Source organism: Nomia melanderi, chromosome 5, assembly GCF_051020985.1.
Source record: "Nomia melanderi isolate GNS246 chromosome 5, iyNomMela1, whole genome shotgun sequence".
In the NCBI taxonomy this organism is placed as follows: Eukaryota; Metazoa; Arthropoda; class Insecta; order Hymenoptera; family Halictidae; genus Nomia; species Nomia melanderi.
In genome coordinates, this window is record NC_135003.1 from 18,810,738 (window position 1) to 18,837,687 (window position 26,950).

The 26,950-nt window shown below is 47.5% G+C and overlaps 2 protein-coding genes across 8 annotated transcripts in view; one reads left to right on the top strand and one right to left on the bottom strand.

Annotated features, from left to right (window-relative positions):
- The window catches only part of spg (dedicator of cytokinesis spg), a 67,465-nt gene that overhangs the window by 16,589 nt on the left and 23,926 nt on the right, over positions 1 to 26,950 (top strand). Inside the window, exon 1 of one of the 4 annotated variants that reach the window (XM_031971307.2) lies at positions 26,817 to 26,923. The exons of the other annotated variants lie outside the window; for them this stretch is intronic. The gene's annotated coding sequence lies outside the window, so the exon portion shown is untranslated. Of the gene's footprint in view, positions 1 to 26,816; positions 26,924 to 26,950 lie in introns of those variants that run through there. 4 annotated transcript variants of the gene reach the window in all.
- On the bottom strand, positions 12 to 26,877 carry Inx3 (innexin 3). 4 transcript variants are annotated; one of them, XM_031971310.2, is made up of 5 exons: positions 26,191 to 26,877; positions 8,600 to 8,790; positions 5,147 to 5,571; positions 4,372 to 4,767; positions 12 to 3,890 (listed from the first exon to the last, which is right to left on the bottom strand). In XM_031971310.2, exons 2-5 carry the CDS (start codon positions 8,760 to 8,762, stop codon positions 3,684 to 3,686), a joined length of 1,191 nt encoding a protein of 396 aa, XP_031827170.1. In that variant the 5' UTR covers positions 8,763 to 8,790; positions 26,191 to 26,877; the 3' UTR covers positions 12 to 3,683. The 4 variants fall into 4 exon arrangements, with proteins under 4 accessions (XP_031827170.1, XP_031827173.1, XP_031827171.1 ...); XM_031971313.2 differs by lacking the exon at positions 26,191 to 26,877 and adding an exon at positions 21,167 to 21,350; XM_031971311.2 differs by lacking the exon at positions 26,191 to 26,877 and adding an exon at positions 12,701 to 13,394.

Below are 26,950 nucleotides of genomic sequence, written 5' to 3' on the forward strand. Positions count from 1 at the left end.
GTAAGTTCCAATTTAGAACGATAGTAAATTTCATTGCAGCACTGTCTACACGCTATGTGCTTTCCACGCGTCCAATAAAGTAGACTAAAATTGAACTGCGGAAAGCTGCGAGATTTAAAACCGATGCGGCAAGCGCCGACAATATGGCGGCCACTGAGGCGCTAAGGTCTATAAACACACGAATATTTATAGTCTACAAGATAAACCACGGATAATAATCTTATTATCGAATAGTTCGTAAACTAAAGCGCTTCTAGCGAGCCTCAGGAATTATACAAATATTAAAAAATCCCTCCGCTCTCTGAAATACTCGCCTAACCTGCAACACCGACAAGATGGCGGCTGCGACCGCCAGTCGAACCGCATAGATCAGTTGCTTGAACTTAACGAGAGTATTGCAATGCGTATTCGAATAATTGCACTATCAAAATCGACTTAAACTGTTACTAAATAATGTTTACATTCGATATCCGTCACACTGACGGGTTCCGTAAATCTACATAGCGTTAAGCAAAAGAGGTTTTCGGAACCTCGTGCAAATACTTGTTACATGCAGCCTCGGACGATTGTTTCTCCTTCGAACACGTCCCAGACAAGCTAAACGGTTGGACACCCGTGGTATAGATCCCTCATTTCGGTTTGCTAATTGATGCGCCGAACGGCCGGGGGACGACTCGATAGAACAGTGCCGTGTCTCGCCGATCTCGACGGTTTTATTTGATGAAATTTATTGAACGATTACGGGCTTCCTCCTGTATAGTCGGCCGGTTGTAATTGAACTGACGCCGACAAAAGACCGCAGCGGGGGTTCACCACGAATTGAGACTCGTGTGTAGAACAGCGACGCGTCCCATTAGAAAGAGTATAACTTTATTCTATAGTTGAACCGTTCCGTTGTCTTTCTCTTCGCTGCCCGCTTACAGTCTAAACGTTTGCACGTGGTTTGGCAGTCTTCGCTTCGTTTTGACTACGCACGCCGCGACCCTTTACAAATGAGCACTCGTTTCTTCGAACGTGTTGCAACAGGGCGTCTAGGCTCTAAAATAAATCGGTAATCCTACTGGAAAGGCACGTTGCGAATAATTGCTAAATCTATTATATATCATATCTCTCTCTCTCTCTCTTTCACTCTCTCTCTCTCTCTCACTCTCTCTCTCTCTCACTCTCTCACGTTCGCCTTAATCTAAGTCTATCTTAATATATCACTTGAAACGCGACTAATAGTAATAGTATACACGGTGACTCGCGCGATTCGTATTTCCCAATGAACTGATTCGAATGCTAAGAATATTAGTAAATTCTCCGTCTTGCGTTTTTATAATACTATTGGTTCTTTACAAACAGATTTGCCTTGTTCGTGCGAACGGATTTGGACAAACACGCGAGTCACCGTAACTAGGAGAAAAAGAACTACCAAGTAGTCAAAGAGTTATTATTGTCAATTGTATACTTAGCGGCAGCATAGTGTATCGTTCTCGCGAGCAATTTGAGAGAACACGAGACGTGAGCAAAAGAAAACACGCGGCTAGCTGCGTTATTGTTAGACTGCGGATTTTTGTGCAACTTTTAACAGAATTCGTTCAATTACAGAATGAAATATTCAAAGTATGGTACTCTCTATGTTATCCCTTACGGGAAATCATTTTCTAAGGTCATTCTGTCTTTCCAATTAGATTTTCAAACACTCGAACCCGCACAAAAACCCACGGTCTACTTATTATGCTTCGTTGTCGGCGATCACCACCGATCACCTTCGAAACTTAATCTCGCGACACCAGTTAAATGAAACGTTACCCTCGCCACGTGGCAAATAATATTCAATCGTAACGAAAAAATAGAATATTAACGTAACCATCTACAACTATTCGTAATGAACGCGCAGCCTTAATCTTGCGAGAACGTTCGGGTCCAACGTCCCGCGGACATCAATACACGTGTCCATTTTCTTTATACAATTTTCCTTCCTCACGGGTAAGTAGAAACGGCGCACTGCCGTTTCCCCTAGCATTCACAGATTCTCCGCTACCTCCAATTTAAATGTCAATCTTATCTCGAATATTCAATGAAAAATATAACCGCGAAGCGACCGTACGCGGGACGAATCGTCTGAAAATATAATCTTGAATATCCTCGTTTACTTCAAAGACACAAAGAAATTCTCAAGGGAAAATACGTCTCGCTTGAAGTAGTTAACATGGCTGACATTGCAACGAAGATATTTTTCATCTTTTCCATATTCTTTCCCTTACAAATTTTACTTTCAGACGATTCATCCCAGGTACATATATATTTATATATACTCTAACGTTTCCTCGCTCTATGGATAATTGCACCAATATGGATAATTGCGCGTGGCACTTTAGCGTTTGGATAATTAAATAAATCCGTACTGTGATATCGAAAGAAGACAGGGGGAAAAATAAGAAAGAAAAAAAAAGAGAAAATCTTGAGATTCTTTCGTCGCCAAGAATACAACCCTGCTACGAGATTCAACGTATCGCCACTATCAGTTACGTTACGATCTACGACGGCTCTTTCAGCCGTTTGATTATTTGTATTGCTACAAAAGATATGTCACCATTATTTCCAAAGAATTTTCGGAAGCACTGAGTATAACCACGCTCTTTTCGTACGAGCCGTACGAAATTGAATATAATCCACCCCTCGGGTATGAATTTCGCTGGGAGTAATTGACGCACCGCGAAAATTATGTCGTTCGACCACGATCGTGGCAAATCATTTCTAAAGGAATGCTACTCGCGTTGAATCGCTCACGGATTGCAGGCGACGCGATCTATAGCTATGAGGCTGAAAAATAATTGCGTCGACGGAAACCTTCATCTTAACGCCTTTTGTACGATCAAATAGAAACTTGTAACATTAATCAAATTAACCGAATTGCAACTTCCTGATCCAATGAAATCATTAATACAGTAGTTAACATCCTATTTTTTCAGAGTTTCGCTAAAACAGTAAATTCATATAAAAATCCGCAGTACACAGTTTCTATTTGTACAAGAGGCTTCTCATAGGTGAATGTCTGCTCGCCATAATTTAACAGCGCGTGTCGATTACATTGCATAGTTGTTCGATTGTCTATAACATTGGTTGGCACCGGGAACAGCGTTCGTCGCGGCGATGTTTCTGGAATCGTCTACAAAGCTGTTCTCAATTTTGTCCCTCAACATTAGAACTACCAGATCGATTTCTTCACAATCATCGAAGCTAAAACGTTTTCCTCAACAGTGCTTTCTTCAACTTAGACGCATTAAACTTAAATATACTATCTCTCGACGTTCGCGATCAGAAAAATACCATCTTCTTGTTTCCACAGAAAGATTGCAGGACAAAATGTCTTAATACACGAAACTTAACGAACAGAAACATGATTCTCATCGAAGCGAAAGGCGGTCGAAGGTCACCAGCGCAAAGGGTCAACAGCTCGGTAGTTCCAGTGTCGATCACCGCGAGTCGATGTCTGTGGCAAGCATCCCGTCGTCCGACGAGTTTATTATTCCCCGGTGACGAACGATTCATCGCCGCGCGGCCCGTTCCCGGCACGGAAACCTGTCACGCGAGGCCGAGGGGCTCCACCACCCCCCGGCGTTTATCACAATAGAGAAGAAAGAAAAGAGAGGACAGTGGTCGGAAAGAGGCGGCGCGGGGCACGGGGCGCGGCGGGATTAGATCTCGGTGTCCTTCGCGTATTTCTCGATCTCCGGGTAGATGGGCGACATCTCGAGGGTGCTGGGCGCCGACGGCACCGACGTCGGCGACGCCTCGCTCGTCGAGCCGAGGTGCATTTGACGGTACAGCTCGTCGAGGACCTCCTTGAACATCATCACGTTCATGTTCTGGCCGAGCAGATGGAGCAGCAGGAAGTCTCCGACCTGAAATTTGTTTGTTTACGTTATCACGCTCGCTGGACTGCAGGCTTACGTACAGTTAGGTGTCTGTTTACGGGTAAAGTTGTCGCGAGTTCACTTTTAAAGGTTTCTCACTGGTGGAGGGATGCTTTGGAAAGTGACTCGAGATAGTGTTGCTCGTAAATGGACGCTTTAGGGATGTAATTGTGGAGTAGACTTTTCTTTACAAGATTCTGATCAGAATAAAAGATAAAGGGCAATTAGAAACTAGATAAATGATTCACTGATCCAAAGTTAGCTCCATCTTTATCTATACCAACCCAGCAATGACATGGTTTCAATAGTAATGCATTTGATTTCGGAAGGGTTGTCACATATCAACCTTTATAGATGACACTTCGTTAGCAGAACATTAATTTCGAAGTCCCAACAACTCCATAGACAACTCAGCTGTGTCTCGATCGGTGTTAAGAGTGTTTAATAACCAACCACAAGCATTGCCTACCTGTGTTTTCCTGATGAGCGCGCTGACAGCCGATGGCGTAGCGAACTTGAACCGTTTCTTAAGGATAGTTTCCCTGGTGCTGGGCAAGAGGACCACGGCCATGCTGTAAAGCATCGCTACGCCGGATAGCACCGCAAGAAGGATGAACCAGAACCACAGGAATATGTAGATTTTCTCATTGAGGATGTTCAAAGCCAGGACACATAGGGCGTCCAGTTTCTGGATGGTGCCGGAAGCTCCGAATTTGTGGAAGGTGCACTTGGTCACGCGAGGGAAGATTTCCACCATGGGGTCGGTGCGTTGCTCTTGATTCATGTTGCTGAACTTCAACACGTCCGTGCCGTACGACAGGAACGCGCCGCCGAGGAACGTGTCCACGAAGAATATGTTGCCGACCTGGAACAACGATCAACGTTCGAAATCAAACTAGAAACTTGTATTCACAGTGGAAATTCACCTGCCATTATATTCAGCGATATGTACGAATGTCATTCGATCCTTTTCATCCAACGTAATCGCCTAGACCAGTGAAAACAAGGATTCTTATAGAAGCTATCGAAAGCCAAATTAAATCTCGAACCTCATTCAAATTTCTCTTGACTTATAATCTCTTTCACAATTATGCTCGATAAGAACAGAGTTCGATACAATGATTGTACAATGATTTCAGAAGCCAAAACATTCATTTTCTCGCTGTTTCTTCGACTCGATCGAATTCACTCGAAGATTTCCATCGCGAGCCCGTCGTAGAGCGAACGGAAAGCGGAGAACTTACCACGTTGACAAAGTTGAGCGCCTCGCAGAAGAAGTAGCCCGCCGCGTAGGTGTTGTGCAGGTGCATCGTGTCGGTGATGTACTTGACCAGCCGCTGGGACTTCGCCTTGCGCTCGAGCTTGTTGTCGAGCATCGCTCCCCTCATGCCCTCGGATATCATGCGGATCTTGCCCTCCTCCCACTGCTTCCATATCCAGTGCGGTATGTAGAACAGTATCCCTTGGAAGAACAGCATGAACGGGACCCACTGATAATACGAATGGTACCTCTTCTCGCCGACGTCGGTGCCGAGCCCGGGGTGCGCCACGTGGCTGCCGATCGGCTTGCCGTTGTTCTGGGGCAGCGAGAACGTGTACGTGATCCAGCAGTACGTGTTGATCACGTTCTCCGGCACCCCTACGTCGCTCAGACAGTTTATCGGGTCGCCTGTTAAACGAAATGTCGTTTATTCCGAGTGATCGCCGCCGATTAACCCCCCGTGCACTCGAAAGTTCTTCGGCGGAACCGGCCAACATTTTCCGACGAGACGCGGACGACGCTTAACCCCTCGCGCTCCGAGCAATTTCTGATTCGACCTCTCGGCAACTCCGACTCGTTTCTGCTGTGGGCTACCAGCTACTCCGCGAGATCGTGTTTTATCATTGGGAGTTACAATATAACGAATACAACACGAGAAACCATTTATAGGAAGGAAAATTGTTTCTGTAAAAGAGCCTCCTTTTGCACTGGCAAGTATTTCGAAACATTTTCCAACTAGGCGAAGATGATATTTTTTGAAACTCAAAGAGAAATCACAAGTAAATTGAGAAACAGAAATTTTATCATTTTACTTCGTCGAATCAGGTGCCTGAGAGTCACCTCTCGAGTGCAAAGGGTTAATATTGAATATTAAACTTGAAATATATGTAAAAATAAATGCTTATAGTTTTGCTGCATCGAAACAACCGACTGAGAGTCGCTTTTCGAGTGCAAAGGGTCAACCCAATATATTCTTGTACCGTAATTTGTAGTTGCAAATTGGCTGGATGCCCTTTTGACATTCGATATTACGGAGAACATTGAAGGGCAACATTGCCCGAGGGTACAGTTTCAATGAAACGAGCTAGATATTATCGTGGATGTTTGTCCTTTGAAGCTTTTTCCGCGGGCTTCAGTTTCCTCTTCCTGGGTCGCGGCAAGGGGGTAAGCGATCGGCTCGCGATGCGATACAAATTGACCTGGTTGGACAACGACCGAGCGCATTATCGGCTCGATTACGGGCGCAATTACGCGGCAAATTATGCAACCAGCCATTCGAGAAGATCGCGGGACGATGTCTCGCGAAGCTGGGCAACACGTGTCTCGACGGCCGACCAGTCTGTTCGAGCGTTTCGTTGCGGATGTCTCCGCAACGAGATCTACAGTGGGTCGAGAATGCGTTGCACACGGTCGACTTACTCGTGATTATTGACCATGTAGATTAGAAATGATGATAGTCGTTACGAACAACAGATCTGACGAATAATAAAGGATCAAGGATGATCAGTATTAAGTTTTCAACGAAAGAATAGATAATTAGATTATCTTGACTCTTCTGATTACAATACTTTCGATCGTTCCTTAGGTAGATAGCTAAGTCGCACTTTATTCTATTTCTTCTAGAAAACTAGAGAGTCTGGAGAATTACTCGAACTGCTGAGATAATGTTCAAAAGATTCAATGTTCGTGAAATTGACGGGTTACGTAAATAGCGTTAAATTTAGTCCAACTCCGCTCGAAATTCTCGTACGAAGACACTCAAACGAATGAGTCACGCGATACCCGAGGACCAGTGTAATCGCAAGGCCTGAACGTGTTGAACAGTTGCAAACGATCGCACATTACAGTTAACGATAAAGCTGCCCTCGCATCTTCCACGAGCAATCTCGCAGCGAGCAGATGCGGCGTCCTCGAAACGAGACACCGGCGTTGTTTTAATCGCGACCGTCTGCGCCCTGCGCCTCGCGTTTATGCAATCGCCGATGATCTTCGACCCAGATGACGGCCGGTCTAAGAGGATCGTCTTTCCAGAGTTAATTCTGCCCGATGGAAATCAACAATTATTCGGCCGGAGGAGATAATTTCGCCCGAGGACGCTCGGTATACGGAAACCTGCCGTTGCATAATGTATCGGGAGGTCGCGTTGCGTGCTCGCCGATAAAAATACTCGCGCGCCCTAGCCTGTGTTCACCGATAAGGGGGCTCTGCGGCTGGCGGACACGATAACACGAACTTGAGAGATTGTCTTCGCTCGGTTCGAACTAATCGTTATGGAAATCAACTTGTAATCGAGTTAGCGTTCGTTAGCGCCTTCGCTGACACGGTGGCCACCGGTGACCGGCATTTCCGGATTCCAAGCAATCGCCGTGTAGCGTGATTGACGAGTGTTTGGAGATAAGGGGAACAGCTGTTTCAAGTAGCTGTTAATTGCAAGAAAAAGTCGAAGTTTCTCGAGGAATTTCGAGTGAAATGTTTCCAACGAATAGTTTACGATTGATGGAATGAAATGTTTAATGACCCAAGTGACTAGGCAATAAAGTAACGCAACGATTGCGAGGAAAATGAATGGATGTGACATGGGATACGAATAGGGAAAGATTGTAAAAATAAAGAGGCAAGAATGTTTTCCACCGACTCACCCTTACAGAGAACGAAATGAGAAAGAGTAATACTTCAGAGAAAGTAATCAATCGTTTTTCGATTACGATACGATCACGGCGCGTCTTACGTTATTAGAGCGTACAGTGTCCCATTGTCTGCGAGCGTATCCGCGTGCCAATACCTAATATGCGGCCTCGGAATCGATGTGTCGCGGATTAATGTTCCATTCTTGGTGCAGGGTCGCTGTCAACGCGAAAATAATGGCGATGCGCGACTTAAAGGTCGATGTTTAGTCATTTTCATAGGAGGAAAATACGCTGCTTCCTTCATTTTCCAGCAACCGAAGAGAACAGACTCTGATACACTTGTGATTCAGTTAACAGAATTTCTACCAAATGAAATTGGACTTCCTTTCTCAGACTTTCTAAACGAGAGCTTCCCGAAATCGGCAGAATTCAAGCGTCGACTGTCGTTTAACTGACAATCAATGCTGTAATTAATTAAATCATCGGATTCGGACTGTAACATTCACGAATTTGCAAACATATCAGTTCCTCCATTGACACAAATGATTTCGGTGAGACAAACGGCCGAGACGAGACAAAGTTTCGCGCGTTCTTCGCATTCTTCGTGCAACACAAGTTTCTCTCGCATTAGTTGCTACCCTCAGCGCGAAACCGCGAGGAACTGTACGTGCCAGTTCCCGAAGAACTGCCAATAATTCCGCAGTTCCCGGGGATGTCGCAGAAATCCGAGCAAACCCTAAAGTTCCCCGGCGGGAGGCGCAACACGGCGAGAATCGCTGTTCGAAAGTTCGACGATGGCTGCTGCTTACCTATGAGGTTATTGGCAGACACGATGATGCAACAGGCGAAGAGAATCGCGGAGGTGACTCGGTAATGAGCCCTGAAGACCATGTTATCGATTATCGCCTTGTCCACGAGGTATCGTACCTTGACGAACCCGGCCACAGCCGACACCAAGCCGAACACCGCCATCTTGTTCCTCGGTCACGTTGCTGTCCACCTGAAAGCAAACCGAGAAAGACGATTAACAGCTGAATTATGGAAGATTTTCTGTAAAAATCCACGAACACGTCTGCTAAGAATGACCGTGTATTAGATCTGGTGATTTATTTCTTCGAAACAGTTAGTAACAATAAATTTTTGAAGATATTAGGCGTCGTTGAGCACTGTAACATCTGTAACGCGCGAGACGCGTTTCAGAGTACAGAAAGTTGGAGAAGCATTTTCAACTGGTAAAAATGTACAACTTTTGAAACGAACAGTAGCTTTATTATAAATACTCGTGACTCTTTTGTGTGCGTATCACCCGAGAATCACAAGGCTCGCGATCATCGGCCAGCCGGAAGACGTAGATCGCGGACCGATCTAAGCCGACGCGTGCCTCTATTCGCATAGATGATAGCGGTGATTAGAACAATTAGCTAGATGAATTAACGGCCGTGTCTCGATGGGAAAACAGTTTCCCGTTCTCTAAAGCTGGGTGTTCATTCGAGAGTAAAGCTATCGCGAGTTACTCTCGCGAGGATGATACTCGAGTGAATACTGCATCGAAAGGGGCGATGACTTTATCACTCTCAACGTAATATTCAGTTCTAGCAAATGCTCTTGAGACTACTGTTATATCCACTTCGAAATGGACGCTTAGCTCAATGCGGCGACTGCAATCGTAGTCACCAATGAGCTTTCAAATTACTTTCAAGCAATTGCCATGGCAAAATTAATATCGAACAAGAATATCTAGAACTGTAATTAACCCTTAGCACTCCAGGTTGTTTTGTAATCAGCAGCTGCAACTAATTTGTATAGTATTCAAAGCGAAAATGAGAAATGCTGTAACATTTCTTTGATCTTTTATTCTCCTTAGAAAATTTGGATGTGCTGAAAATCGAATAATTTTAGGGTGGTTCCTCTAAGATTGATTAAAATATTTAATATAAAGAGTTAACTAGATCACATCGTAACGAACAATAACGATACCGAATAATCAATGTTTCTATTCGTTCCACGAAAGATCGAAAGACGCAAGATGTTCGAGGTCCTTATTGTTTTTCCATCGAAATTCCCAGCGCGAGTCCGCCGCGATGTCACGGGGCAATAGGTTAACGGTTCGCTCTGAATCCCACGCGCGATCGCGATCGATACCGGAGCGTTCTCGCCGATATCGGCGAGTACTTTGCATTCTTCTCGAGTAACTCGGTTACACGGTGAGTCAACGCACCCGGCCGGCGAGACGTTTCTCGGCTCGCGTGACTCCTAACGAGTGGCTGCCCGTATCTCGGGCTTTTCATCGGTCCGATTCGCGTCGCCTCGGACCGCGAACACCCTGTCGCGGCAATTACCGGTAATAACGAGCCTGGCAAATTTCACCGCGCGATCGACAGCGACCGCCGCCCGCGCGTTGTCAGTCCGCGTTCGCGTCGCTGTCGATCGGCGCTCGCGATTTCGCACCTACCGCCGCGCTGCCGGATGCCAACGGTGAATTAACGCCGAGACTACCGAGCAAATTCACTGCCTTTTATTCCCCCGTGGGAATTATAGGAGCGCGTTTATCGGCAACTCGATTGGCTTGCATCTTAACGCGTTCTGCTCCGGTGTATACGCTCGATTCAACGCATTTCCAGCGAAACACTTTCCTCGGCAATGCTTCCTTTAACCCCAACCTCTACGTGTTTTAACAATTTTTTCTATATTTATTTGTAGTACAATTGTGCCATTTGAAGGTAACATTTCAATGACTCCCAGATATTCTTGAATAAATAAATAGAGCCTCACATTAAGCTATAATTGAATGAACTAACGTCGACGTGAACCTCAAAGTGAGAAACCAAGGGCACTTCGGACCGCAAAGGGTTAACTTATCAAATAAACCTACGATACTCTAGAAAAGCTTAGGCATATCGTTTGAAGATCTCTTCAATAAAAAACCACCGTCGAAAAACGATCGCTCGCGTGTTACCGAATCAAAGGTGATCGCAGCAGTGTGCTGGTCGACACGAAATTCGATTAGAATCTTCGTTCTGTATTCCGCGTGGCGCAGAGATAAATGCGAAAACATCCGCAGTCTATTTGTGTCTTTCGAAGCAATGTTTCTACAGCTAATGCGGAAATAATTGACCAAGTTAATTCTATAGTCTTTTCTCGAGAATTCTGCTTCGCCGCCGTACTTCTAGTCGGGACAACTAATCAGACTAATTCATTTGTACGTCCACCGTTAACCCGTGTCCCTATCATCTTTGTGTCAACGATATTTTTCCGGCCTTGACGCAGAAGAGCCACAGATTGGCCAACTATGTCATAAAGCAGTGAGTCAAGATTTTCAAAACGAAAGGAGACAAGCGCGAGGGATCGAGGCAGCGTGGAGTCGACAAAACGCGATTGGGATCGGCCAAGTTCCGCGTTTCCGGCCGGTCGAGGAGAGCCTCTTCCGCGGAACACGGGGCAACCTTGCACAGCCGGAAGCGGCAGATGTACGGAGGATCGATATAGAGCTCTGGCCTGCCTCCTCTCCTCTGTTCGCCTCGCTCGAACTCTCCGCTGTACACCGACACGCTCTTCAGCCCGTCGATTGTTCTCACGAGGAAACAAAAGCGCGGCCAAGAACGGCCGGGCGGATTTTTCGTGCCGCGTCGACGCACCGAAAACGCTCGCGCGACGGTTTTGTCGGCTCGCAGAAGCCCAACGACAGAAATCCCATTCAGTGGGAGCGGCGTGTATGTACTACCCTCGCGACTCGGCAACCCCGAACGAGACGGCGTGGCTCGTTCCGACGCTTTTCGAGTGCACGCGAGTCGCTCGCGGGTCAAAGCGACTACCTTCTCAAAGCTTTTCAGACCTTAGCGTGTTCAGTTACTTATGTGTGTAGCTTTGTCGAACGTTTCTAGTCCTCCTTTTGGCGGAGTTGATCGGTTCGCTAGATGCATTCGTTATTTTCTATCGTACAATCGACTGCGAATGAATTAGCTTTCAAGTGGAATGTTTGATGCTTCGAATCACAGATAACGTCTCGACGCTGAGATACTGCAGTCGAAATTTCTATTCCACTCCAACGTTTCTAACGGGACTCTTGTCTGGTAAACGTTGAATCTTTGAAAAATGCGAAGAGACATCGCGATTGTCGCTATCCGAGCCCCTCTTACTTACGAATCGGAGGCAATGGAATCTTCAGAGGTCAGAACGATCGCTGGTGACCCGCGTCGAGCGCAGAAGCCCCGAAACATATTGCACGGTCAACATAGGATCGGTGTACCGCCCTCTCGTCCGCGTTCCCAGCAATCCTCTCGCGTCCGCTGTCCAGCCCCGATATTTCCGAACGTTTTATCGCGCGGACTCGAGAAGCTCGCTCGCCGAGAGAGCGTACCATCGAGCACGATCTCGCGAGCCGAACTGGCCGAGCTGTAGGTCGTTAAAAGTTTATTAGTTAATTAATCGAGAGCAGCGGAGGCGCGTGCCGGCGCGGAGGGTCAATTTCTAAGCACGCCGGGTTGCCAGCGGCGGAGCGCGTGCCAGAAAACCTCTATCCTGCCGTTCCATTGTACGAACGGGGATGCTGGAAGATTCCTGCGGCAGCTGTGACTGTAAAGTCAAACCGTTTTCCAATGATACTCGCGTTTATCGCTGAGTTACGTGGCACTCGGAATCAGAATTCATATTTCTTTCTTTTTGCTTTCGGTCCTTGGAAAGAAGACGTCCGCGTTTAGAGAGTTCCAACGATTGTGCAGCACGCGACGCGATAATGGCTAGCTTGTAACGTTAGAAGCTGACTGCACTTGGATTTCGCAGCGTCTTTTCATCCCCTTTACTCCTGGTTCTCGGAGGAAGACATTAGAGCGCGTTTAAGGGGTGGATTCCACCGATTTTGCAGCACGTGACGCGATAACGAGCCGGCTTCGCAATGTTCTTATTCCTTTTACCTCTGTTTCCCGGGAAAAGACACTGGAACACGTTTAGAGGATCAATTTCATAGCAACTATATTCTCCGCACTTCTGTCTCTCGCGAGGAGAGATTCCGGCGCGTTTCGGGGGTGGACTTCACTGAATTCACACGCGCGACGCGATAATGGCCGGACTGTAACGTCACGAGTCGACTGCAGCTGGATTTCGCAGTGTCTTTTCATTCTTTTGACGTTCGGTCGGCGTCGAACCTCGCGTGTAATTTCAAGCCCTACGTGTCTGCGGTGCGCGGTCGCGTCGACGCGACGGATGATTTAAAACGATCTATGTATAATTTCTGCTGAAACCGCGTCCGCCGGCAACGTTTCGCAACTGGCCGTGCTCGAATCGCTCTCCCTCCACCGTTGTTCCTCGATCTAGCTCTTTATTCACGCTATCGCGGCCGGGTAACGTTATGCTCCGTTTCCACTGCACCTTGGGTATCGGCTGTATCATTTAACACCGACGCGGATTATTCGTGGCAGCCGTTAACCGTTTCGCTGACACGCCGATGCTTCGAACGTTGCTGTCTCTCGCGGCTTATACGCTTCAACTTTCTTTCTGTCGATTTTTCTTTAATATTCGGTCTCTTAGACGTCACCTTCGTACCGTGAATTAAAATAATCCCGCAGGAGTTTCATCTTTTCAAAGTATAAGAATATTATCTATCGTCAGTTATCGACCAATGAAACTTCAACTGCGACACCTTTAATTGGAAAATACGAGCAAAGAGTTGAACTTTAAAAGAAAAATCAACGCGGAACAGTGAAACGATTCTCGGTATCGCATCAGACGCGATCGACCCATTAACAAGAGTGAATAATCAAAATCCTCGCGATCATAAATAATGCAAAAGAATGTTTAAAACGCGATCGCTCAAGGATCGCGAGCGATCGCGCGCTGTTGGGTCTCGCGGAGAGCGTTTCTCGAGGTATTTAGCCTGGTGCCGAGTGACTCTGATTTTCCGTGGCAACGGTCTCGCGATTCCTCGGCTCGGCTTCCTCGAAACGCGCTCTCGAGCGTGTGCGCTCGGGCCAAACCAGTTGCCCGGCCGCTTCTCGTGAAACGAGAGAGGACAGAGAAGAGGGAGCGGACACGCTGACGACACGAGGAAAGACTTCTTTCTACCGTGAACTTCCCAGACGATTGGCCGGACGGTTATTGGAACGATTCATTAGACCCCATAAAGAACGACCGTTACGCTTAATTCGCCGTTTCGAACACGCTGTTCACACTCCCTTTTTTCGACCAGCGGCACAAGTGGAAGAATCATTTCCTCTAATCCTCGAGGAACAGCTCTGTCGAGGATACATCAGTTTATTCTGGGATTAAATATTCAAAACTCGACATTAACCCTTTGTCTTGATTCCCTCGGCACGGGTCATTACGAAAGCTATTTTATTGCGAGAGTCGCAGGCAGCAGAAGTTCCATTCCTCTTAGCCACCGTACGCAGACAGCCTTCGAAGATTTAGTTCTTCCCCCCTTAATTGAATCCAGAAACAGACTCTTAATTAGAGTTTACACTTGCCCTGACTTCGAGGATTAAGTGTACCCTGTAGAATCCATTCTGCAAGGAGAATTCTTTGTCCAAGACGCTTTAAGGACATTTACCGTACACTGTCGTATTGTTCCTAAAACAGGAATTTGCTTACGCAGATCTTGGGAATTAGAGCTCTTTCTTATTCAAGGATCTTCGGCGAAACACGAATGTTCTCAACTTCTGTTTTCTGGATTTAACTTTATTCTCATCGAATTCAATGTTGATCGCACTGGCGCGTTCCGCAAATTGAATGTCCAAGTGAAACGGGACCCGGCGGAAAACGTTGCGGATCGGTTCGCCTAGGAAATATCATCGCGAAGTAATACCTCTCGGTGGCCAGCGTTGATCAGAGCCGGCTCCCGTCCGCGCCGGTAATCGGCGGGTATCGAGTTCCGATTTTAAGTCGCGGACCGGAATCCGCGCCGACCGCGGGACCACGGCCCCTTTCGCGACCGCGACCGGCGCCGATCTTCCCCGCGTGAATCGTTGCTATCGGGTTACGGATATCGAGAACAGGTCTGCGGCTCGCGTGAGACGGCGACTCGGTCGGTTCCCTTATTCGGCGGGGCATCGCGTTCCGTTGTTCGCCTCGTGGGATTTTTCGTTTCTCGCGGCGACCGGAAGAATCACCGCTTGCCCTCTCATTTATCTCGCAGCTCTGTCCACGGGCGATATCTTCTCGCGTCTGCTTCGAATTGAAAAAGCGAGCTGAACCGAACGAGGCAAACGAATCGCAGAAACTACGGGAATACGCGTAAAAGTAAGATAATAGTTCATTCAAGGCTTGCGGCTTGGATTTATCAGCAACGCGGAGACTTTTCAATAGTTCTGACTCACGGGACACTCGAAAGATACGGGTAGAAAGTATCAGGTTCAATGATATTCAACGCAACCTTGAATCATCGAGTAGCGCACTTTCTGTTCTTCAGGTTCCAAGGCGACCGCAGCGCCGACTCGAATCTTCTCTTATAAAATCGACGAGGATGCATTTGCCGAGATCCCGGTTCGCTCGTACTCTGGTGCGGGTCTATCCGGATCGACGTACTTATTCATTCCTCCGAGAATTATCCGTGACCCATCCGGCAGTTCTAGCGTTAACGTCTCTATTCAGGAATTGCTTCGTTAATGCCGTGAAACGTTCCGCGAACGAGCGCAACGCTGCAAATCTCCGCGATCTTTCCGAATCAAGCGAGCCGACGCTATCCTCGTCCTCCGCGAACGAGTCTGCTGGACTGCCGTGAAATATACGCGAGCAAACCGCAGAGGCGAATCGATAATTACAGCCGCCCCGTGATTTACGCGTCTATACGGTCCAGCTAATGAAGGATAATGTCGACTGCAAACTAAACCGTTAAGTACCCGCGAGATTTACGCGTTCTCTCCGGTTTACACGCCGCCGGAGTGTCGCGCTCCGAGAACACGGGCTTCGAAATTTCAATTCCGACGAACGACTTGCTCGCATGGTTGTTTCTCGTCGATGTCCGTGTAATTTCATCCCGAGTTCATCAGGCGTCGAGCATTCCCGCGCCATGACGTACGCGATGATGCAAAAATCGATTCGCGGAAAGGATCTTGTCTCGCTTTTAAAGATCAAGCCGGCGCGTTTCTTTCCTGTTGGCTCGGCGATCCGTGTCTCGAATAGAAATCGATTTGCCTTTTATAGTTCTTTCGATCGGATTCTTCGGTATTTTAAACATATTTTCTACAGCTTCCGAAGCGAAGCAGGATTAGATCTCTTGGCGTCTGGTTCGGATATTCTGGAATTCGTTCCGGTTTTTACTCGGAATTTTATACGAACCAGTTTCTGCGATTAAATAATCTCGGAGCTTGATTCCAAATAGTTCGCCGTAAGGTTTCTTGTACAGTGCGCGGACCATTAGGCAACCGCCTGTTAAACGTGTCGAAATCGCGCACAATCGATCGGATTTCTCCGTTTGCAGTGAAAAAGCTACGGGGGACGTGAACGGTGCGCGTTCTTGACCCGAATGCGAGCTTCGGCCCACAGTTTCGTTTCCACGAAGGATGGTGGACAGGCTTTCAGCATTTCCAATAACGTAACGTTATTCGCTTTAATACTATCGTATTAGCAGAATCCACAGTTACCAACGAATTAATTAATTACTCGAATAACAGAAGATCAACGCACAGTTTTCCCTTTCTCCAGTTTTTCAAAGTCCGACGCATAATTTAGCTTCCTTCGTCGTGGGGTCTAAACGCTTGAAAAAATCCTAGCTCCGCAAACAACGCAACGAACGCTTCATTCTCCTCTGTTCCCCGCGTTTTTTCTTCCTTTCCCAGCATCGCTCGCCCCGACAATTTCCCTACAACCCTCGCGCCGGTTCTCACGCGACCGGAACGCTTGCAGTGTGGATAATCCTTTAAACTGCGCTCCCAAGGTTGAAGCGATTGAACGAAAACAATGGATGTATGGACGGGCGCGAGAGCAATGACAGGAGAATGTTTTTTCATGGTTGCGTTTCACGGAAGAAGGGCGAATCGCGGTAAGAGCGAACATTTCGCTGTTTCTTCTGTATGTCGGAGCTGGGCGTGCATACTTAGCGACAAGATGGCGGGTCGCTGCGCTGGAACGGCAGAGTGGATCGACAGATCGCGGAACTGTGCATCGAATTTAATACTGAATATCAAAATTTCTAATTTTCCCATGTTGAATCAAAGGATCTATATCAAATAATTTTAACGTACACTAACGTACCGATCATCATTTCGCTAACATCCTTTTTTCTATTACCTAGTACACGGTTTAAAGGAAATACGACCTTGCTCCGCCGACTAAAACTACTCGATTTTCCCACACGAACACGTTCCAAACGAGTCTCGCGTAATCTCGCGTGGAAGAGTGAAAAAGTCTCCGGGTTAAAGGCGGCCAACGTGGGCGTAATTTATGCACGTTCGGGCTCCGAATCGATTTCAGCCGCATTCACAGTTTCCTCGCACTCGGACGCGGCCCAAGTTCCCCGACTACGGAATCGTCGTACTCCGATAGAACCGGCGAACAGAATAGAAAACGACAGGCGAACTGCACGCAACTGTCAGGATCACGAGCGTTTCTCAAAGTAAGGTGAATCCTCCGGTCGATCGACGTCGATCGTCGTTCATTTAATAAATTTCACGCTTCTTAACGATACTCTCCCGAGAAACGTGATAAATATCTATACAATTGTCGTTTGAAACAACAAAGACTCTATTATCCTTGAAATGGCAGACTTTCCAGACCTAGCTCCGCCGAGAGGACGCGATTTCGCGTCGCCAGCCGCGAGCGCGTTCGAATCCAGCTCCCCCAGTCGCCGGGACTTTTCATTCCGCTGATTTGCAGCCGAATTGGCAATTCCTGCCGCGCGTAAACGCGAAACGCCGCGAAAGAGATTCGCCAGCGAGTTAGCGGGGCTGCGACTATAGAGTTCCAACGGCAGCTAGCTGCCGCGATCGGTCAACGGGGCAACGGTATTATGAAACAGGCCGAAATGCCATTCGGCCGAGCAACGTTTCCGCGAGCCGCACGATTCCGCCTGGTAATTTATTCCACGCGGCGCGTACACGCTCGCCCCGCAAGAAAACTTTATTAAACGTTGATCGAGGTTCCGGAGGGTCGGCCCGGAGGCCTGCCTCGGCGAGCTCATGCATTTTCATGAACCCCCGCGCGAGCCCGGGCTGCGCACGATCGTTGACCTTGATTAATTAGATTCCGTGGGCCGGGTATACGCGCAGCGAAATTAGCTGACCTTATGCCTGCCATGATATCCGACACGCGATGATAATGGATATTCCCGTGCGCTTCCTGGCGTGTCCTGCCTTTCGCTTTCGCGGGGGATACGACGCCTTTCGAAGCTGCCTCGCTCGGTTCGCGAGGAATACGGCTAACGTGGGAGAGTTGCGAGCAAAACATCGGGGATAAGGGAATACCTCGTGGCAGATAATTAATCATCAAGAAACTTCCGATTTTTGCGGAGCATCTTTCTTGCTGAGAAAAACACAGCTCCCTCGTGGAACAGTAGCTCTTTCGCGAAGAGGACGATCCCTCGTTAAACGAGCGGCGACCTTAATTACAAAAAACGTGTTCTCGCAGAGGGAAACTGCGCAGCCCTTCAAAGTTTTTCACGAGAAACCTTCGCGCTGTGGAACGCTGTACACCGTAGCGGGATCCATTGAATCGAGTCGCGGCTAGCACGCGCGCCCACGCATTTTCGAAACCGGTTCCCGTCGCAGCGAAGCCTCGTCCAAGAAAATCTCGTTGCACGTTTTGGACCGCGAGCGCCGGTGAACTTTGCACCGCGGTGTCCGGCCGCGGCCTACACGCGTCTCGTGGCCGGTCGCAGTGCGTTGACCCCGTCGCGCGATCACGGGCTCCAGCGGCGAAACGAATCGTTATCAGCTGTAGTATCGGGATAATCGAACGAGTTAACGGTGTTCCGCGGGGACACCGGCGAGTGGACGTTTCTCTCGAGCGAATCGCGATAGGTTATCGCGTCGAATTTGATACTTTGATCCACTGGAATTCCAATTGGAAAATTCGAATTCGAGTTCTGATCTTGAAAATATCGAGTTGCTTTGAAACTGGGATTCGAACGGCTATCGCTGACAGTGTCCCCCAGCGCGCAGCCGTGGGACACCCGGTAGAAACGAGATTTACAGTTAGGCGTGTTACGTTCGCGGTAACCGCACGCCTGGGGATATCCAAGACGATCTCCTCTTATCGAAAACTTCGTCGGCGCGACCGATCGATCGTGTTTCATCTTTACCACTGGATTAACCGATCTCCTCCTCGGGGAACACGAATAAAGAAGTTACTTTTACGCCGGATCAGCATCGCTATTCGCGGCTGCGGCACGTTCTAACGTGCTTTTCGCGAATTCCACGATCAGCTCGCGTTCATACTTCGGTCTATATTCTGCAGATCTATCGGCGAGTATCGGCTTGCGGTGGGGCGATAAAAAAATTACAGTTCGCGCGTACAACAGATCTTTCCCAAGCACTTTTAGATAGAGCCTGCAACTACTTGGCAGCTGCTGCTAAGAGTGTTATCGCACCGTGATTTCCTCTTTTTATTTCACCTTATCGACACCAGTGTATCTCGGCAATCCCCGAAGCGTCGTTTCCGGGGGCGGCAGCTGGTACCTTCACGGCGCGGAAACGCGGCCGTGTCGCGAGAAGAACGACACGACAAAATGGGAACGGGCGAAGCCATCCCCGATACAACGCGGGCTTTACGGCGACACGGGAAAACTCTCTCGGTCGTGAAATTATTCGGTAAACACGCGGAACGCCGTCTGGAGAACAAACTTCGCACGGTATTGCTTTTCCGTGCTGGATACTTTTCCCCGCGCCGGTTTCTCGTTTTCCCGACGATACCTCCGTCGTCGATGTACCGCGTCCCCGACTTCTTAAATTTCCCGTCCCGCAGGGAACGGGTTCCCCGGGGACGGCTGCAGTTTCCGGAACACGCGAGGCTACGATGTCGCCGGCGACACGAACAGCGGCGGCTTCGTTTCGATGTACCGGCATAAATATGGAATTCGCTAATCAAATTAATCGAGGCTTCCACCGTGGCCGCAGGAACGCCGTGAATTATTTCATGTATTTTCTTACGACTTTCCTCTCGACGTTAGCTTTCATAAAGTCGATCTCCAGGAAGTGTAATTCGCCTCTAAAGAATTTTAAAAGACAAAACGCATCGACTAACCTCGCGAAAGTCAGTACTTGGCAGAATCTTTTCGTAATTTTCATTTAAATATCAATCCAACGCGTCGAATACCGGACGATTCGGCTCTCTCGCCGCGGCCGATAGAAATTTCGAAAGCGCCGCGCCCGGAGACTTGAATGCCACGCGATTTCGAGCGCGATGGCGGCCAGTAGAGATCTCGCGTTAACGCGTTGTCCGCGTCACCGATGCACGAAGCGTCCAAATTGCTTGAAACAATTGCAACCAGGAAACTGATGTCGAATGAAAATATTCAGTTGCATCGGTAGCTAAGCAATGATGTAACTCGAGAGCTATGACACTAAATCAATGATTAATTCCAACGCTATCCACGTCCGTTACGGAAAGATAAGGAATACAAAAGGAATATATAATGAATCGATTTAAAAATAAAATTAAGATTTTCATGACGGCCAACATGTTAACAACGGAGCCGCGTTATCGGCGAGTGAAGGGCACGCCAGCCTCGTCGTCGAGTGAAAGGTGAATGCTGGCGCGATTTTCTGGCGAGCCGCGCGGAAAAAGACGCGGGCCGGCGCTCAATTACAAAAGACGTTTCACGCGATCGACGGAATAATGGTGCTCCCCGGTGGCGCCGCGCGGTAATCGCTTAGATATCAGCGAAACACGGGTTTCTCACGGTATTATGCGTTTACCCGCGGCGGACGCTATTGTCTGAGCCCGAGAACAGCGAACAGTTTAATAGAATTTAGCGACTAAACTGCGGAAGTCCATGGAAATCCGCTGTTTTACGCGGAAACATAAAGAAGGCGGGACTGAACGAGTCTTTTCTTCCTCCAATGACGCTTTTAGCGAATCAACCCTTTGGCACATCATTTTCTTTGTGCACACTCGACTAATTATATCCAGTCTCCTGAGATGATTAATCCTTTTAAATTTCGAGGTGTTGGCACTTTTGATCTGACGTGTTTTACAGTCGCTATACTATTCAATATAAATGTGAATGTTCCTTTGCCACTCCACATTTTATCAAAAACAAGTGTTATGTTTCGACATAATGGTGGTGAAGATATCAGTGAACACGTCAAGCGACAAAGTACATCGGAACAATTGTAATTTCCGGTTGATTTCAACGTTCCTGAGTCACTCGCCGTTCATCGCAGTTCAGTTTCAAACGTCACTTAGACACTCGAATTAAAGAATAAGGAAAAAAGGGAACGAAGGACGACCTTTTCGTAACGTTTCCAGATAAAAGGTCAGGTTTAACCACATCCGATGGAATTGCGAAAGTACGAAGGTCCTTCGAATTGCGAAGAACGTCCACGCCGCGTTTCACGAGTCACGCTAAATCCGGTCAAAAACGAAGCAAAGACGCGCGCGGCATTGGAGATAACGCGCGAAACGCCGGTGGCGTTCGACTGCAGAACTGTTCTTTTACGACACGAGCGAGCCGCGTCGCGTAAACGCTCGCATGTGCGTCGCGAGCTTCTCAATTTAGAATCGTGGGACTTCGATCTTAACAACTCCAATTTCCTAGAACTCTAGCCACCTTCCACGCATTTGTCCTTCACGCCATTCGAATGCGCAATGTTCCCCGGGAATTTGAACCTCCTACCACTCGAATTTCGAATACTCTTCACGAATTTTAACTTCCCACCAAGCTAACCGTGAATATTCACGAACTAACCACCATACCGTTCAATTCTTTTCCAAATATTTAAAGTAACGTTATCAGAAATCAAGAGAAAACTTCTTTCTCTGATTTCTTAATCCTAGTTGCATACTTCAAGTATCAGTAAGTAGATCAATGTTGCGACTCGGTTGAAAAAATTAATGGTAACTCATTAATCCGCAACGGAATCCGCACTAGGACGAATATTCTATTGCAATCGAACGCAGCGATCTGCATGGAAACGAGCCGAGGTAGAAAAAATGAGAATGGAAATGAATCGGAGGAGTAATCGTCGAGCACAGAGGGAGAGTTTAAGTGGCGTTCCCAGGTTAACGGGTTAAGCAGGGCTTCCATTTAATTAGTATTGTGAAACGAGTGATTTCGGCCAGGTCGAAATCGTGGGCATCGGGCGCGGCCCGGATCGAAGGTTCGCTCGGTCGGTCCTCGCCGGGATTTCCATTCCGGACAAACCAGTTCCAGGACTGGCCGCGTAAAACGTGTAGCCGTGCCTTTAACGCTGCTCTCCGCGCGTGACGCGTTTCGAACGGGGTTAACAGCTCCTCCGCTGGCTGCGGGGACGAGCTGCCCACATACTATCTCTTATTTAACAAGTTTTTTCCAATTATTTCTCGCTTCGGGTCGCAGTTATCGCGGGGCAGTGGGTCAGAATGGGGTATACAAACGAAAACCTACCGTTCCTTGTTAGAAAATTGAAGATTGTCGACCATACTGTGCAAGAAAACCATTAAATCTACTTAGCGCACAGAATAAATATTCAAAAAACGACTGTATTGTCTTAAGATACCCTGTGGAGGATTATACAACTCGCTAAAATGAAGCTAGAACCTTTTCGAGACCGTGCAGAGTCCTCCATATTGTAAATCCCTCTGCACCAGCCGGTTCCATTAGATACATTTCATTTCGCCAAGAAGAACAGGATGATCGAAGACGAGACACGATTTAGGAAACGCAGAACAATATGGCCGACTGTCCTCTATTCTCCATTGTTCTTGGCCCCCGGGATTAAAGAATCGCGAGAAGAAGCGGAGCTCGCCGTCTCTCTCCTGCCTGCTGTCTCTGGAGAAACGTTTCTCGAGACGAGACCTCTCCCCGTGGCCTGCGGGTCAATTTCATCTTAAACGCGCTTGAGGACGTTCGCTCGGTGACGAACTTCTAAGGCACCATCCACAGTACCGGCTCGAGCGATATTCTTTCGTCGCGCGTTCTCTTCGGTGAGCAAGCCTCGAACGAGATCGAATCGGAGTACCGAGTACGACTGTATCGTACTATCGGGCTCCGACGTAAGCGAATAATATTTGATCGAACCGAGAACGGATCGAGGACTGACCGACAATGTGGACCAAGCCTAAGCCGTCTGAACGGAACACGCGATAAACCGATGCGCGGCGGCCCACGCTCCTACGTGCAACGCTTATCCTCCTCGAGACGATTTTATGGAAACCGCCATTATCTCCGACAAACTTTCGGTTGAGCGTGGCTGAACTGGGATCTCCTAGACACACAGTGGCCCGCCGCCAGTTCCTCGAACCTACAGATAACGCGCTTTGTGTACAGGGTGTCCTAAAGTACCCCGAATGGCTGGGGACCCGTGGATTTACCCGTGGGACCCGCTAGTCGGAAATCTAATACGGAGAATTCTCGGGAAATCCATGGAACTCTAGTGAACTACATTAACCCTTTGAACTCTAGGCTCCAGTATTGCGCCAGTTGTAATATTAAATATTTTAATGAATCTTGAAGAAACTACCCTAACATTATTCGATTTTCTACTTTTGTACTAAGAAGGAAAATAAAAGATCGAAGAAATGTTATAGCATTTATACATTACCGCACATGTAGCGGTAAGTTCAATTGAAGATAATGGAGGAGGTCGTTATAGTTCTTTTTAGACGGTCGCCTAACTGTTAATTGGCAATGATCGATTACTTTGCGTTCATCGATTTCTTAAGACGTTTCTGAAGAAGCAGTGAGTAAGAATTGGACGTTCTTCGACTGTCGTTTGAGTGCTAGCCTTATCCACTACCTGGACAACTTTACGACCACCCTACTACTCCCTAAAGTCTACAACAGGATATTTCGTGGGATCTTATGCTCACATTACTCGTTGCTCGGATATTTTGCAAACGCTGTCCTTTCCAAGGGAATATTGCAACCACCGAACTAACGGACAGGAATAGGTGAACATTTCCAAGGGAAAATCGAGAACTTTGGGACACCGTATAGCTATGGACCTTTGCGCAACAACGCGAGGCCTCCTTTCTTATCGCGTCGTTATCAAGCCGGTTGAAACCTGGCAGCAAAGAACTCGAAGGACCGTTGCGCCTCTGATCCTGCGGCCAAGCTGCTTTCCTACTCCCGATAACGTTCATCGCCGGAAAGTTCACGTCCTGTCCATCGATTTTACTTTCGAGATTATCCTGAACCGCTGCTCCCATCTGCGCCGCTCATTCGCCAAAGTGGTTAACCCCATAAAGTGGAGAATAGAAAATTTGAACCCCTTGCCTTATTGAATTTTCTAGGTGCATGTGTTACTGTATCGTTAATATAATTAACACCGTAAAAGGAAACTTTCCATGCTCTTTCCATGTCTAGATTTAGCGGAAACCATACAAACTGTTAACAAGTACAATGTTTAAACTTAACACGACTTAACGACATTTATATTTATTAAACCATCTTAGAAATCGTCTCATCTGACACGATATTGTAACCCATTTGCAAAGTGGAACATTGCTCCACCATAAATGTTTCAGTTGCATCAAAATAAAAATGCTCCACAACGTATAAAAAAGTGAAACTCATAAAATGTATCTTCCCTTCTTTGTGATATTCAAATTACATAACGGTGGCGCGCATGTATGCGCTTGTAATGCAAATGGGTTAATTGAATCACGCGCAAAAACCATTTGTCTTTTAATACGAACATTTGAATAAATTAAAAACGCGAAGCTGGCCGCTTTGGCTTGCAACTTATCTCCGAATGGAAACGATCGTGGAACAACGCGACCGGCTGTTACGAACAATGGAAAGTTTTGGGGGGTAGCTTAGGGCTAATTCCTAGTCCTCTTGGTATTTATGGTTTCGCGCTGGCGAATGCCTCCCGTTAAACGGCCTCCGCAATCTACGGTTTATCGTAGCACGAGTATAAGCTGTGCTTAAACGATAACCTTAATGATGGTGTTCCACTGATAAACGCGAGCCCGAATTAATTGAATTAAGTCGATGATCGCTGGACTCTGTTTTACATTTAACACCAACGGTGCAGCCCTATCTGACGCTAACCTCGACACCCACTTCCGTGTTTCGATAAACATTCCATTTTTTCCTTCTCCTCGTTAACCTATTTCATTATCGTGTTTTGCTTCAGTGTTCTTTTCGGCTGTGTCCAGGCTTTATCTTCCTTCTAGTTTCTACCAGTTTCGATTCTCTATTTCAATAGTTACATGTAGTTTTGTAACCTGTTCATCGTGATATAAAGGTTATGTACACAGCTGCGAATTAACCCTTAGCATTCCAGATGGTTTTGTAATCTATCAGCAACTGCGACTAATTTTTATGGTATCCCTAGTGAAAATGAAAAATGCTATAACATTCCTTCGATCTTTTTTTTTCGTTATCAGAAATTTGAATTTGTGGAAAATCTAATAATTTTAGGGTAGTTTCTTTGATTCGTTGAAATATTTGATATTATAAAGTAAGGTGGAAATAATTATGATGGCAGAGATTAAAGTCCAGATATGTAAGCTTCAATGTCCAAGGAGCTCTACCCATAAATAGGTGAAATAAAATTAATGTCGTTAATAATTATACCATTAATGTTGTACAACGTAGCGCCCGATAATCCATGGCTAAGTCGCAATATGCACGACGCCTTATTCCCGCTAGGATTCTCGATCGATAGATCGGCAATTTCTCAAGAACCCGATCGCAGCGAATATGCAATTAATCGGTCGAAAAGGCTAGCAATTGAGGTCGATTGACCACGGCCTTAATAAAACGCGCACACTCGCGTGCCGTGGCAGTTAACGATTCGTTAAAGAAACCGTAGGTTTTCCCGCGCAAAGGATAGGCCTGCTTTCTTCCCAGAGGTTAAGGCAGTTTCGACCGAAATCGGTGTACCGACGCCGGTACGAACGTAAACAGAAGATTAGAGCGTCGCGTATCGCGTGTCACTCGGCATCTCTGGTCACTCTGATTACATTGTCAACGAACGGTTTCCAAGCATTTTTCGATACACGCAAGAGCACCACGATTCACGTCGAAGAAAGTCGGTCAACTATTGGAGGTTATCGCGACTCGGACACGCATATGGCGAATCCGCATGTACCATCGAATACATTATCCCTCGAAGCGTCGAAGGTACGAAAAAATCGGTTTCCATCGAAACACCGAATCGTACGAGAAGCAAACAAATGAATTTGGAAAAACGAAACTACGGAGATGTTCGTACCTTCGGTGGAAAAGATTAAAAGTACCCGTAGCGATCGACCGATCGCGATCGCGCTCACCCGGAAGTAAAATCGTAGATAAATAATCGTTCGCGATTTTACTGAACAATACCTTTCTCGAGATCAGCGTCGGCCGAAGTCTGGCTAGGTAAAACCCGTTTCCGAAATCCACGGAGGAACCCAAGCTAGATTCGCACGATTCTGTGGTCGTTTCGTTTCCCCACGGGCCAATCGCGCGGGAACCACGCGCTTATTGGTCGATCGGCTTTTTTCCTGTTGGTCGGCGAGAGAGGCTGGCTCGCTTGGGTTTCCTCGAAATCTCTTTCTCGCTGGACGGAGAGACCTGTCCCGACACGCTCTCTTTTTCTCTAGCTCCTCTTCGGTTTCTTTTCGTCGGTCCACCGAGATCCCTTTCGCCACCTCACAACTTTCGCCTCACCTTTTCCGAGCGTCGAGCTCTCGCGATCGCGGCCCGGCGATCGATCCCCAAAACGGATCTCGATTCGACTCGCTCGAAACGCTCGAGAATCGAAGGAGGAGAGGGGAAGGATAACAACGATGAACGCCGCGCGTCGTTGCGCACTGGACTTGCCTCCCTCTTTCTCTCGGCCCGGCAACTTTTGTCTCACGAGGGGATCACGCGGAAAAGGAACGTGCTCGTTTTTATACGGAGAGAGACGAATCGGCGAGGGTCCGGATGAGGCCGCACAACGCACCGTCGGGGCCCGGCGTTCGAACAGCGACTGAACCGAGAGTCAGGGACTCGTTCCGGGCCCCACCACTCCCCGCCATCTTGTGCTCCGCGTTGACCGAGGCGCGGCGAGCGTGGGGGGCAACTCTATCAGGTGCGTATAGCTGCCTGCCAAGGGAAA